The 15,424-nt window shown below is 41.6% G+C and overlaps 1 protein-coding gene across 9 annotated transcripts in view; it reads left to right on the top strand.

Annotated features, from left to right (window-relative positions):
* LOC117950467 (discs large homolog 1-like protein) overlaps positions 1 to 15,424 on the top strand; it is a 103,314-nt gene that overhangs the window by 16,201 nt on the left and 71,689 nt on the right. For 5 of the 9 annotated variants that reach the window (XM_034881549.1, XM_034881546.1, XM_034881548.1 and 2 more), the window contains one exon: positions 11,715 to 12,164. The exons of 2 other annotated variants lie outside the window; for them this stretch is intronic. In XM_034881549.1, coding sequence (XP_034737440.1) covers positions 11,715 to 12,164 — 450 coding nt within the window. Of the gene's footprint in view, positions 1 to 3,417; positions 3,675 to 11,714; positions 12,165 to 15,424 lie in introns of those variants that run through there. 2 more of the 9 variants (XM_034881553.1, XM_034881556.1) reach the window with 2 other exon arrangements.

Below are 15,424 nucleotides of genomic sequence, written 5' to 3'. Positions count from 1 at the left end.
GAAAAAGGCTGCAATGAAACAAAGAGTGAAAAATTTAAAGGGGTCTGAATACTTTCCGTACCCACTGTATACTGTATTTATACAGTAAAATTCACTCATGTGGAAACTAAACACACAGCTGGGAAAAGCGGATCACATGACCATATTTGGTTAATATGTAGAATGAAGAATCTGCCATGATTGGCCAGTTGCAGAGTGTATGAGGTTACCACACACAAATACACACAGCGTAGTTATTTCTGTGCTGGCTGACCTACTAATGTTAACATGTAGTGCATGCCTGCTAGGTTCATGAGGTAGCATCCTCTCTCTCTCTCTCTCTTTCTCTCTCTCTCTCTCTCTCTCTCTCTCTCTCTTTGTAAATGATTGCTCTCTCACAAATTTCTATCTTATTCATTCCTTTCTTTCTTTATTCTTTCTGTTTTTCTGTAATTATATTTGTGATTTTGAAAATGTGACATTCACGTCTATCTTTAACCTCATATTATGTTATAAAAGCAATATGAGCCAGAATGCCTGTGGCTATCCTCAATGTATGAATGTACTGTATATGTGTGTGTGTGTGTGTGTGTGTGTGTGTGTGTGTGTGTGTGTGTGTGTGTGTGTGTGTGTGTGTGTGTGTGTGTGTGTGTGTGTGTGTGTGTGTGTGTGTGTGTGTGTGTGTGTGTGTGTGTGTGTGTGTGTGTGTGTGTGTGTGTGTGTGTGTGTGTGTGTGTGTGTGTGCGCGCGCGCATCTCCATCTGTTCCTTGCCAAACACATATAGCTGGTCTCAGGAGGACAGCTAGCAAAGCCAAGACTTTTAGCTGACTCTTTAAAAAGATATAAATAACTCCCTGATTTATTCACAATTCAATTCAAGTTTCCTTAAAATCCTCAAACAAAGCTTGTCCAAAAAGTTTGCAAATCGAGAACATTTTTGTAAAAATAATCCAGTTTTTCTATTGTCTGGCATCCCTTGAACCATTTAGTAGAGCTCTTGGATTTACTCCTGACTTCACATGACAGGATTCTTCATGGATTACTTGTTTGAGATTTTACTGGATACAGTTAACTCAGTCATTTTAAATGTATAACCAATCAGATAAAAAACATTACATTCCAAGAGTATTTAATACCCAAGAACACCCAAATACCCAAGAAATGTTGCTAACAATCTCAACATGTCCCCTCCATAAAGAACACATTCTATAATTTTTGTGTATTTGGGAGATTTGAAGCTTTGCAACATGCTCATGCATTAATTATTCATTCCCCATTGATGCATTCATTATACAGAAAACACACAAAGTTTTACATGTGTAAGTTTATGCATAAGAAGTTTTTTGAAGATAAGTTCCTGCTGTGCTCCGAATAACCTTTGATGTCATTGCATTATTTGTACGACTTGTCTACCTGCATCAGCTTCTAGACTTAATTGGATCCTCCAGGCTGGTATCTGTGCATCTTGTATCTGTTGGAAAATAATTTCTCATTACTGTGAACGAGCTTTAAATGTAACTTGGGGCATTGTCTTGGGTTCTGGCTTGATTTCTTCCTCAGTAAAATTATGAAAGTACTCTGAAAGTCTCTGTATAGTAACAGCATGTCTTCCACCATTTTAACAGTCTTTTCCCCTGCCGATTCCCCATCGGTGACCTTGAAATCCCTCTCTTTTTGCTGGTTTCCCTCGCTTCACCCTCTGCGTTCTTGCACTACATTTTCCTCTCTCTGTCTTCTTCTCTCTCATGCTGTGTTGTTTGTTTTCTAGTCGAGGTGAGAAAACTGAGACGACCACAGATAGACCGCTCTGTGTGTGTTTGGGTCTCTGTTTCTGTGTGTGTGATAGTCCAGATGGCCCAGCCATCACCATCAAGACCTTCGGTTGAAGAGTGCCCTTTCTCTCCTCTCCTCTCCTCTCCGCTCCTCTCCTCTCCTCTCCTCTCCTCTCCTAGTACTGTATGTAAAGTTGACAAAGACAGCATGAGGACAAATTCAGGTTAAATTGCCTCACCATGTGTTTTACACTATGCAATATGGTAAATGTTTGGCCAAATATTGAATATTAAGAACATGATGTGTGATAAGCTGTGAAAACTTGGGATTTAGTTGGCAAAATTAGATTTTGGTAGTTGTCCTAAATTACAGCCAAAAATTACTAAGCTGTGACTACGGGAAGCTGAGGCGTTCCTGGGCCAGGGTAGAGATACAATCCCCCCACCTGGGTCTTCCCCAAGTCCTCCTCCCAGCTGGACATGCCTGGAACACCCCCCTAGAGAAGCACTCTCTACGCCGAGCTCCCCACGGATGAATGTGCTTCTCCCCTATCTCTAAGGGAGACGCCGACCACCCTCCTGAGGAAACCCATTTCGTCCGCTTGTGCCCTGGATCTGATACTCAACACATTTAATGTCAGTCTGACGGGGAACCTGAAACAACTCAAACAGATTGAATCTGTCACTTAATTAGTTTCGGTAGGACACCCTACTTTGTGATATTTGTGCATTTTTCTTTAAAAAAATCGTCCAGTGCTGGTTTAATGGGATCAGTGATGATTTTTTGGGCCATTCTCTGGTCATGCTTCCTGGCCACCTGTGGTTTAAATGGCTCAATGCCAAAGTGGTCATCCGGCTGCCAATAAATAACAAGTCTGTGTTCAAATGTCAATTTACCAAGTCACCCCTGTGATGTGTTTATGGGTGTCTGTTTGGGAGATCATGGCTTGTGACTTTGGATGATATAACAACATTGTCTCTGCCTCCCTCATTCACTCTGTATGTCTCTCTACCCGTCTCTCTTCACCATTCAGAGAGAGAGAGAGAGAGCTAGAGAGAGAGCACGAGAGATTTTCAATCCTCCCTCCTCCTCGGTGTGCAGGTCTATCCTTCTCTTTCTTTCTGTCTCTCATTGATCTTGCTTTTGAGAGGCGGGCCAAGAGAAGCAGTGGAGCGAAGCGAGGGAAAGTGAGCGAGGCAGGGAGAGAGAGAGACACACAGGGTGAAGGGAAGCGATGGAACAAGAGAGACACACTCTCACACAGATAGAGAGAGAGAGAGAGAGGAGAAAGAGGACTGGGACTGCTGCTGCAGAGGAGGACAAGAGAGACCACATCTATACCGGCACACACACATGCACACACATTTCACAAACAGACAGACTGACCCACACATGCTGACAGCAACAACAACAATAACAGCAACAACAACAACACACTGAAAACACAATCACATGTGCTAACAGATTCAGACTCACACACACACACGCACACTCTCTCTCTCTGACGCACAGGCAGACAGTGACCATGTTACTCCCTGTATCCTGACCAGCTATGAGGATTACACAGGAGAAGATGATGATGAAGATGAGAGCAGTGAAGAGTGAGAGGGACAGGACGCCGGCCTGCCACAGCTGAGGACTATAGCCAGGCGGTGGAGGGGGGGGGCACAGTGGAGGATTGTGGGTCAGCATGGAGCGTGGTTGATGAAAACACATGCTTATGCATGTGTGCATGTGTGTGTGTGTGTGTGTGAGTGTTTGTGGATGTGTGTGTATGTATGTGTGTGTATGTAGGAAATGTGTGTATGAGGACTAGGATGCCCCCCCAGCGTGGGACCAGCTAGCTAACGTTAGCCACATGTTGTGCCACTGCAAAGTAGCATGCACCAACAACACCATATCTCTGATGTTTGGATGCAAGGTAGGTAGAGAGCTGTGTGTGTGTGTGTGTGTGTGTGTGTGTGTGAGAGAGAGAGATAGAGGCATAGAGAGAAAGAGAGACATGCAGGGGTAAAGTACAGGACAGTAAGAGCAAGCGACACTGACTAAGGCAAAATGTGCTAAGAGAGAGAAGGAAAGAGGTAATGACTAAGCTCGTCAAGAGACTCTGGGTAAAGGTAAACTCAGGTGAGAGCTGGTGGGAGGGAGAGAGAGAGAGAGTGAGGGGTCCTCACAGGGTGGGTGTGTTTGTTAGAGAGGTAGAGAGAAGCAGTTTTGTGTTTTGCCATACAAACTCTACAGACCGTTTATCACCAACAACTTCATCGCAAACCCTGTGGTTGTTACTATGGTATCCGATGCTTCATTCATTTGAATTCCCCTGCATAAGTTCTTTTAATCTTTGTTAAATATACCACATATAGACTTTAGTAGTGAGTAAAAGAAGAATGTAACTTTATGTTTTAATATTTATAGCTTTATACAATTATTGAATCCATTTTGTCCTTCATGTTGGTTCTCAGAGCCCAAGGTGACATGCTTAAATGGCCAATGTCCAACCGACAGTCCAAAAGCTGAAGATATTGAATTTACAAATATACATTTTATAAAGCTGAAAAACAGCAAATCGTCACATTCTGGCAGTTAGTGCCATTTGCCTTTTTTGCGTGAAAAGACATTCTTAAATCACCATTTAATGGCTACATTTGACGGTGGGGATTGTTATCCACTGTGCTGTTGTATTGTTTCTGTAAAACATTCTCAAAGTTAGGGAAAGACTTTCCATATCCTCTATTGACGAGAGAAACTAAAAAAATCAAAGAATAGATTGGAATTCATATAATTTGTATTACCTTGACAGTTTGTGGGACCAAAAAATGATTGAGGGTAGTGATCCAGCATTAATATCTCCATGTGCATTCATTTCCACTATAATATGCAAGTTAACTGTGTAGAGCAGTTGATAGTGGCTCAGTGTTGCAGTGGATACTGTAGCACTGTTGCAAAGAAGATTGTAGACTTAAACTCTGCAGCCGCTTGGGGCCCGCAGGTGCTTGTATGTTCTTCCTGTGTTTGCCCTGGTGCTCTGCTTTTCTTCCCACATTTAGCATAGGGCATTTACACAGTTGTACGTACAGTAATTCTTATGGGATAAACTTGTTACAAAAGAAATTAAGTGCCTCCCTAGTAAATCCCTATTCGAGAATTTAAACCGAATTTGAAAACTGTAGCGTCTTGACAGATCTTTGCCATCACTAACCTATTGTTAAATTAATTTCACCGTATGCCTTACGAGTTACTCGCTAATTACACTGTGGCCTGACACATAACATCAGGTCGTGCTGAGTGAATGTGCTTAAGCTAAAATTGGCAATCATCATCTTGCAGAGTAGTCTGAAACAGTTGAGTGGAAAATCAACACATGAAATATTAAAGTTCCACCCAAGCGCTTAAGGAGAAGTGCCTTTGATGTGGAGGGACCGTTTGTACACTGTGCTGCATCTTTGAATAGCTTTTAAACACACAGCTAACCCAAAACTGGCATCATAAATGGGTCTATAAACTGTTTATAAAAGTGAAATCTGAACATGAGCTTGAGAATTATAGCGAAAGATCCACGAAAAAAAAGAAGGATATACATATATAAAATTTGAAAATGTACATTTTTATTACTACTGTTTGACTGCTAACCTATTATACCATATTTAAACCAGAGATGATGTTGTTCCATCCTGTGATAAAGTCATGTACTCTACTGTAATGGACTGCGTGTATCTGTGTATATGAGCATGCATGGGTATGCTGTTGTTCAGCAGTTAGGCCATAAAAACTGTATGGACTTCACTACTGTCCCATTAGATCACCTCACCATGACAGCCTGTTAGATAGAGGCAGAGAGACAACTGTTATGCTAGAGAGAGAGAGAGAGAGAGAGAGAGAGAGAGAGAGAGAGATAGTCATCACGAGCGTGAGACACACACAGTTGGAGCACTGTTTTTTTTCTTTACAAGTATAGCTGAAGAGGGTAACGAGAGAGTGCACTTGAAGTTGCTTAGGGTTTCTGGGTCTGTAGATGAGTTTTTTGTAACCCTTGTGTTGTCCTTCGTGTCACGGGGACTTGTTTCTTTTATTTACATTTTGTATTAGCTTGGCACTGTGCTTCGGGGGTCCCCTTTGTTTATTTGTGTGCGTTTATACGTACGTTCCACCACAATCCCGCCTCTTCCAACTGGTCCCAGGGACCCCAGGGATGAGGCTAGCGGAATACGTGTTCGAGTGCAGGATGAGACTCGGGACCCCAGAGGCTGAGGCCACGGTAGCAGAAAAACACAATTGAATACAGGAGCGTTTCTGGGACCCGAAGGACAACGATAAGTCTGTATGAGGTTGAAACCTGCCTTCAAACGGGGGTGTTACAAAATCCACATCCAATCACACTGTGGTCTACAAGTGCTCACCCAAGTCCAAAGGGTCAAAACACATCTGGTTCTGTTTCCCGTGGCGGTGACTTGGACTTTAGGTAAGGCAATCCAGCGTTCTTCCAGCAGATGCTGTCAAAGCACCTCTGTCAGATGGTCATGTTGCATTGCACCGTATTCTGTTTTTATATTCTGTACATCTGGAACGGCTTGGGCCGAAGCAATTTGTAACTTGATCTATCTAACTTCACCTGCACCTGTGTGTCTAACTAGTTCACCCTATTTTTATCTTGTTTGTGTGACAAAATAGCGTGTGTATGTGTATGTATAAAGATATATTTTTTTAAGTAAAATAAAGACATACAGATTATATATATATATGTCATAGTTAAATCACAATTAATTGCACAATTTTTATCTAATCTAAATGTCCCTTGATTTCTTCTTGTCCCACAATTTTTTCCCATTTCAATGCTCTTATCAACATGGAAAAGTGGATTGGTTTGCTTTGGGCAAAAGTTGGCATGTTGTGGTGCTGTAGTGTCCAATTTCACACTAACATTCTCCCTTAGAGCGAATAATCTCTCACACAATGTAACACTCTCCATCAATTAAAGGCTGAAAAAAATACTTTACGGGGGGGGGGATTTGCATCAGCCGTGCGCTTGGCCATCAAGTGGTTTTTCAGACTGGACGTGCTGTGATGATAGCTCAGTTTACGACTAAACACACAGATAACTTTGGGTTTGTAAATGGAACCACTTGGCAACTTTTTAAAAGTAAAATTTCCCACAAGCCCAAACAAGTGTGTGCAGCTTGCCTGTTGGTTTAATTCCATTATAGCTAGATCCATTGTGGTGTTGTAGTTTTTCTAACGTCTAAGTGTTTTAGTTTTCTGAAAACTGCAAATACCACGTCCAAGCAACGCATGTATAACTCTCACTATGACCTTGTTTTCTTGGGAACCCACCACCATTCACTGATACTTCATCACCAAATAGCATCATGTTCAGAGAGGATAGTGAGAAGGGGGGAAATGAATCCAATCATGCACTGGAGATAGAATTTCTGAATTGTATTTCATAGTTCCAAAAAATGTAATCACAGGAAGAACAATGTGTCAATAATGCACATACATTATCATTCCATTGTTACAATCTACGATTTAAATATGCCTTCGACAAATATGCGCTCTGTTTTTATTTTTTATTTTATTGACTTTATATTATGAAGCAATTTGCATTTGTAACTGTTAAGTTGTTATTTTTGCTAAATTAATCTGATCGTCACCTGTGCTTTATTTGCATGGAGAACTTTGGCACTTCATGCCAATAAACCATGAGGGAGAGCATGATGTGGGAGATATAATGAAAAAAAAGATATAGAGAGATGAAGACGTGTGTGTGTGTGCGAGTGTGAGAGAGAGAGAGAGAGAGAAAAGTCCCTTACGGCAGAGGATCCCCTGCTCTTTCAAATTTCACCAAGCGTGACTAACGCCTTGCTTTACTCTGACACACACACACAGACACACAAACACCCACACATATACAAACGGACAAATAATAGACATGTACTAGGATGCTGAATCTGCTCCCAATCTAGTCACGTTTCTCTGTCTACGCAAGACTGGCTGACACACTAACACATGACAGCAACAGTGTCCACTTGTGTGTGTGTGTGTGTGTGTGTGTGTGTGTGTGTGTGTGTGTGTTTCTATGTTTTATTGTGCATGTGTGTGTTGGTGTGTTCAGCGGGCTATCTGCAGGCACAGTCCTGATTAGGAATGCTCTGCGCTTGCTAGTCAAGCAGGCAGAGACACACACATGCACCCACTGTAATATAGAAAGAGACATATCTGGTGTCTCTGTCCATTCATGCAGTAATTCATTTAGAGGTGTTCTTGTGCCATGGGAAAATTAAACGCCAAATATAGAATTATGACTGACTGTGACTGTGTGTGTATGTGTGTGAGTGTGTGAGTGCAGAGGGCAGTAGCAGCAGTGTTGTGACAGCAGAGTGAGCCAGGGTCTCTTCAGGGTCTTAGTGCCTGGGCGTTCATCTGCTGCTTTTTCAAGATTATTTTGAGGCATTTCTGACTAATTAGCAAGACGAAAGTGAGTGAAAAAATCAGGCCGACAGGTAGAGAGGAGAGGAAATGATATGTGCTGAAGGTCATGAGACGGGTTCAGGTCAGTTCTTTTTGTCAGAGCAGTGTTTACTTATTTAATATTTCATTGGACTTGCTCTGATAAGCTTGTTGGATGTTGAAGCATCATGGGTTGATCACGCATCTTGAATCGATTGGTGTAGAATCAAGGATACTACAGATTTGTCACTAAATAACTCCTGACAGGAGAAATGCCAGTAATGCCAATGTCTGTGCCTGAGAACAAAAAGCCTAAATTTCTCTCCTGGGAAAGAAGTTTAATTAAGACTGTGGGCTGTGTAGTTACTGATTTAGAGATACACAGGGAGCTGTATGATAAATCCCACAGAAACACTTGATTTTGTGGTTCAGTCATTCCCTGAAGCTTACCCTAACCTTACCCACTAACCACTACATGCCTGATTCCAACCCTCATCTGCACCCTTAACCTCCTAACCCTAAACTAAACAAGTGACCTTGTAGGAATCAAATTGGTTGCGAGTGCCCACAGTGTGATTGTTAGTACATTTTTTGATTAATACAAGTACACACTCAGGGAAGTGATCTCTGGCTTTCTGTTGGCTTCCTTGTGGATAGCACACCAAAAGGCAAAATGTCATATTATTGGGACCGACTGTGAGGCCGTCTGGCTCACTGTGGGGGAGGGGAATATCTCTTCTCTTAACCCCCTGAGGTCTGAGGGCATTTCCTCGACTGTTACATCTTAAAATCACCTTTTAAGGGTATTTGCGTATAACTGATCCCCATGTGTTTCACAAACTGAATGTTCTTAACAAACTCAGCTTTCTGTATAGTGAGGCCCAAGAGCAATGTGTAAAGAGATAATTTGGCCCTAAAGCTGAAAAGTTCAAATCTCTTGTGAAAACAAACCTACACTCATGTGGACAAATTGTTTTGGTTTGAAGTCCACTAATTAAACACAGAGAGGCAGTTCGCATGCCAATTGACATGTAAAGATAAAAAGGATGCAAAAAGGTCTGTATTCTGAATACCGCTCTACCTCTGTCTCGCTGGTCCTCAGGTGTTTGGGGTTGGGCGACTGAAAAAAATCCAAAATTCTCTTTTGAGACATTGCTGAGTAGCGCTGATAGATGTAGTAGAAACTCATTTGTGCCGTGCATGCTATGCGAATGCTGAATTGCAATCACGTCAAGACAAATCTGATTGGCTTTACATGACAAGAGACAGCACTTACAGCAAACCCAAAGTCACTGATGTCATAGGCGTGAGAAGTGGGGGTGCAGCGCCCTCCTTGCCCGCACCTATGATTGTATCGCCGTGTGTACTTCGTCCACAGCCTTTTCCCGCCTATTGGTCCCAAAACATTCCAGTTAGATAGTAAATGTGGTAAAAATATGCTTTGTAAATCTGTACAATCTTTCCCCGAAAAGACCACGCAAGACCGCCTTGTTGTAAAATCTGAATTTTCTTCAAAAGTTGCCATTTTTCGCGTGTGGCTTGCTTACTCAAAGTTTGTTGGTGTTTCCCATATAATTAAGGGATTTTTGAGAAGGGCAACACAGACCTGAGGTGAAGAGCTGAAGGTGAGAGATTCTTTATCCTGGAAATTGGCTTCTATTGATCCAGACTATATAACACCTGCATCTTAACCTCACTCCTGTTCTGGAAATCCCCACATTGTTGTATGAATGCACAACCAGTGAATAAAGACATATTTCCCTACATTGAGCTATTTGTACATTTCTGAGTTGTCAAACAGGATTAAGTATTCTCTTCAGCCTCTTTCCTCTCTTTCATGTGCATCTTGCATTGATTCACCTGATCAATATGTGACAGAACAACAAATGATAAAAGTGATCATTTAAATACTGCTTCTGTAATGAACAGTTCCCTCTAAACCTGACATTGCAATCTTGTTTTTTGAATGCAGTATTAAATCAACAGGAAACTATTACATGAGAGGGGATGCAACAGGAAGATTACATTATACATAAACGTATTACTGTAAAATATACCAGGTATGGGGATTGTTGCTGTGTGTTTAGGCTCATTGACATACTACGGAATAACTAAAAGGAACTGAAAAATAGTTGGAAATAGAATGCAACTGTTTACTTACTTGCAAATGCAAACAATTTATAAATTCAGTTTTTATGATGTGTTAAATGTATCTTTTTTTCTTTCGGTTTGAAATAGCATTGTGTTTCTCATAATGACTACAGCACTTGTTTTGACATCTCCAGGCCCGTATACACGTAGAGTACATGATGGAAATAGCCTTTCTCCTGGTGTATCTCCCCATATACATCTTCATCCGTCGTACAAATAGTCTAACTATGTGAGTGCTGCTAATCTTTTAAATGGGCTCTTCAGACATTGCACATTGTAACTTGCATTTGGAGTTAAGTGTCCCTTTAACCTTGGGTTAAAGTCCATTTGTGAGTCCAAAACCTGAAATGTATAACTAGATTCTGCTTATATGGGTTGTTTTGTGACTGTATTATATTAGCTGTATGTCTTTCTCGAAGCTTTAAAAACCTCCTGGAACTCATCTGCTTCTCTTCTGATTGGTCTACAGTTAAATGGAAATATTAACACGGATTAAATGATTGAGTACCTCATCAGAAGAGTGAGTGAGCATTCAGTTTACAGAAGGGACATCCTCTCAGCTGCTCAGCTGGCTAAGTTGCACACCATGTAACGACAATGTCACATTATCAAAAATAGCTTAGGACCCCCCCCCCCCCCCCCCCCCCCCCTTCCTCCGCGGGCTTCACTGACTCTCTCCACATTTTTTCTTTCCAGTAAAGCAGAAAGAAATTTGAATGTATTATTTTTTAAAAGATGAAGAGGAGCAAGGGGGAGTTTGTGGGAAGGGGGAATGGGGAATGAGACGAGGGAGAGGAAACAGTAAGACTTACTTTACCCCGAGATGTGGAAGGGAAAGAGGCATGATGAAGCTACATCTATAGAAAGATGAGGAGGAGAAAGAGAAACAGTAAATCCCAGAGGCAGTCTCTCGCTCACTGTCCTCATTCAGTTTTGCATCTCATTTTTCCTTAAACGGCTGTTTCAAGTTGTGTGTGTGCGTGTGTTTGTGTTTGTCTGTGTGTGTGCATTTAGATATGTACAGTACCGGAAGCTCAGGAAACAATTACACATGTGCTAACACACAAAAACTGTGCTATAAAAATATCTCATTACACATGCATGCCCTCTGCTATGCTCTTTAATGCTGGTTAAATGTTGCACTACTTCTTTCTTCTTTTCTAGCCTGACTTCATCTTTTCTTGTTCTGAACTAATACTCTCTTCTGTCTTTTTTCCCCTCCCGCTTACCGACCCTTCCATTACATCATCTTCCCAACCATCTCCATCCTCTTTATCTTTGACATTTCCTCTGCAACTCTGTCTTGATCTACCTTCCTTTCCTGTTCCATCTGGTGTCCTCTCCTACTCCTCTTTTCTCACTATAGAAGTATCGATATCAAGAAGAGGAAGGGGCGTCACCAGGTGCTCCAAAACTCCACCAACACACCTGCCATCAGCATCAGATGGGTGTAGCCAGAGAACTGAGGGACGGAGGGACCTTGGGGAGCGATGGAGGGACTCTGGGGAGGGACGGAGAGACTCTCAGGAGGGACGGAGGGACCCTGGGGAGGGAGGGAAGGGAGGGGAGGGAGGGAAGGGAAGGGGGGACCTGGAGGGACAGGTGCAACTGGAGGGATGGGGGGACCTGGAGGAGAGAGGGAGGGGGGGCCGGGACCATGGAGAGAGAAAGGGAACGATCACTGGGGAGGGACGGATCTTTCTGTCGCCACGGTGACCTGCGGGGTGCAGAGCTGGTTCAGGTGGCAGAGCGGGAACTGTCTCAGATCCAACACGTTCACGGATACGTCACTCACACACACATCACGCCTGCTCAGGTAACTAGGCTTTGGCTCTTTCATCGGTATGCCAAATGACACACAATACACGTCAATCTGTTCCCCTTCACATCTGATGTATACCTACCTCTGTTTAATAAACACACACATTGCTCCGGGCTCACTCTTACATCATGTTTGCCCAAGGGCTTAAGTACATTATGTCTGTAATTAACAGACAAACACACACACACAAACACACACACACACACACAGTTGATTTCCAAGATTGCATACGATACGGGCCAGATATTACAGCTTTGGTGATATTTATGTTTTGATTCAAAGGCCCTAAGTTTTGAGTTCAAACATTTTGAGGAAAAATTCATACATGATTGAGGTACAGCGTCAATTTGTGGTCCCTATACCCTCTAACTGCCGTAATTCTCCTTTAAGTGTAAAGAAATTAAACACTTAATTTCTCATGCTTTAAGTCACTATTGACTTAATTACTTTCCCTAGCAGCCACATAGTGCTTCTGCTTCAAAATAAATCATGCTAGACTTGCTTTATAGCTTTAGTAGGTGACTTTTTTTATATTAACACATGTCCATTGGCTTGTGTCATGTAGACACACAAACAGTTTTGTTGTCATTACCTAGAACTCCTCAAGGGGGAGACAGAAACTTCACACTGGATATTTTAGGTAAACAACATAAATGCATTATCACTGATCATTTCACTGATGCGTTCAGTATGACTATTTTGCAGATACGTTAATTAACTATTAGTTAACATAATGGTAATTAATATGTTACTGCAGCGGTGAGCACTGGATCTGCTTCAGCTGTGTAGGCAGCCACAGGTGTAGGAGGGAGAGAGAGCCAGGAGCGACACACCCATTACCTAGCCGAGGAAAGGCAAAACAAAACAAAAAAAACACAGAGAGGGAAACAGACAGGAGAGGCAGCCAGCCAAACCATGACAGAATAAATGAATAAACGGTTTATTTTTGTGTCTGGCTGCTTACTTGGCCCATTTTTTCATAGGATTATTCAGACGCCTTTAAAATAGTTTACTAGTTCTGACACAAAACAAAATAAGTACATAAAGTGCACCCTTTTTTTTACAAAACTTTACAATTCAACAAAAAAAAACCTGATAAATACATAGAGGGTACACGTAAACTTAATATTTCAACATTACTGTTATTACATTTATTGTATATAATCAATTTGTAGGAGAGAGGGTTTCAGTGATTTGATTTTGTTGTTGTGGGCCTACTCAATAATTTAACACAAACCTTCCATTTAAATTGACTCTAAAATGACTCTCTAGGAACCTTGGGCTTTTCAAACCTTTTTGAAAGTCCCTGAAAACATTATATTATAATGCAGTCAAGCTTAAATTAAGCCTGTTTGTCAAAGTCCCTGTCAAGATGACATGTTTATAGATGGAAGATTTTTAGCCAAACAGCAGTGATTTGTTTCATGTCAATTGTGATTGTCGTGATTTGTTCAGAGTTGTGTCTAACATCAGGTAGAATACCATCAGCTTATATTTTTTGAAGCTTTTGGCTTAACACAGCATTGGTCAAGGTGGCAGAGGCCCCTTCTTTTTAAGTTTAATTGCAGACAGAAGGAAGCAGACGTATTTTAATACGGCTCCAGAATTAGATAGGTCTCTTTTGAAAGTACTTAGAAGTCAAGGATACTGGCCTAAATTTTCTTTCATGCACAGAGCATTTCTTTGTACCATGAGAATACTTTTAAAGAACTGTGCATGCAGGGATTCAGTCAAATCCTTGTCCCATTTTTTAGTAACGAGGCCCAGTGCTATGTCTGCTCTGCACTCAGTCTGTGTCTGTCTGGCTCCCTCGCTCTTTGTCTCTCTTTCATTCCCCCCTCTATCTCTCTCACACACTCATCATGGCATAGCGTAGCCTGGTAATCTTTTTATTTTGGTTGATTGGGCTGTATCTGTCTGCAGAGTAGTGCTTACTGAACTGTACTTGCATGGCTCTGACCACACAAACTCTCTCAGATGCTAACACACAAACACACACACACACACACACACACACACACACAAATACACACACCTCATTATGCTCCACCATGTGTTTACCATCTTCTGTTGACGTGTCTTATATCACTTTATATTACTGTTTTTTTTTAAGTGAAGGTTTTAGTGGTGTCTGGCAATTATGGTGTTTTATATGTGGGATCTAACAAAAGCCGGCCCATAGTCCATTCAAACTGTATGCAAATTAAGAATATCAAATTACTTCCTACCACATTGAATTATATGGTAGTAAAGAAGGTGATCCAAGCCCTATTAACTCAGTGGGTTTCCTCTGGATTTTCTCTTATTCCTCTAAAGAAAAACCTTAGTTTTTTAAGCCGTAAGCCGAGAGGCTTTATGGGTATTTTAAAACAGCTGACAGACATTATAAAAAAATATATTTAAATAGCAATGGATTTCTATGGCCCTTTGATTTCTTCTCAATTTCATCGTCATGTCTTGTATTACTTCCTTTTATTATCCCCACTAATATCCTTTCTAAATTCTGGCATGGCATGATTATCAGTTAGTGTCATTTATTTTTTTATTAAGTAGTGGAGTGTGCTTGTGTGTATTAGATAAATTACAACAGCCTTTAGCATGCTGCAGGCAGTCAGAAACAGTGTGTGTATTAGTGGTGTGTCAGTTCCAAGTCATTATACACTGTTTTTTGATTGTCTCTGTCTGCACTGACTCAGTTATCCGTCACCACAAGTTTAAAGTTTGTCTTCTGAACAAGCCTCCCATGTAGCTGAAGATGGTGTGACTGGGGTGAAGGAAATGCTGGTGTGCAGCTCCACCTTGTGGTTGGACTTCCCTTTCCTGTCACTTCCAACCCATAAACATTTTATTGTAGAAACCACCAAGGGGGAATGTAAGTCCCATATGTGTGTTGTTATTGATAGATGGATTGATTTTTTTATCTTTGTGTTCCTCCACCCATCAATGAAACTTTCCATACCACACCCATAACCCTAACTCTGGGAAGAGAAACTGTGGCGAACGTGTGTCTTACTGATGGTCTTTTGGGGTATTATTCAGGTTATTTTGAGAACTCCTTTCCAAAGGTTTGTGTTTATGTCTATGTGTGTGTGACCACAGGTGCTGGATCTGGCTAGCTTCTGTATGACAGATGGACCTGCCACCTTGTTATCCCCATGTACTTGTTCCCTTCTCTCTCTCTACCGCTCTCTCTCTCTCTCTCTACCGCTCTCTCTCTCTCTCTCTCTCTACCGCTCTCTCTCTCTCTACCGCTC

Source organism: Etheostoma cragini, chromosome 9, assembly GCF_013103735.1.
Source record: "Etheostoma cragini isolate CJK2018 chromosome 9, CSU_Ecrag_1.0, whole genome shotgun sequence".
In the NCBI taxonomy this organism is placed as follows: Eukaryota; Metazoa; Chordata; class Actinopteri; order Perciformes; family Percidae; genus Etheostoma; species Etheostoma cragini.
The sequence above is the reverse complement of the archived record's forward strand: the minus strand, read 5'-3'. Positions and strand labels throughout refer to the sequence as shown.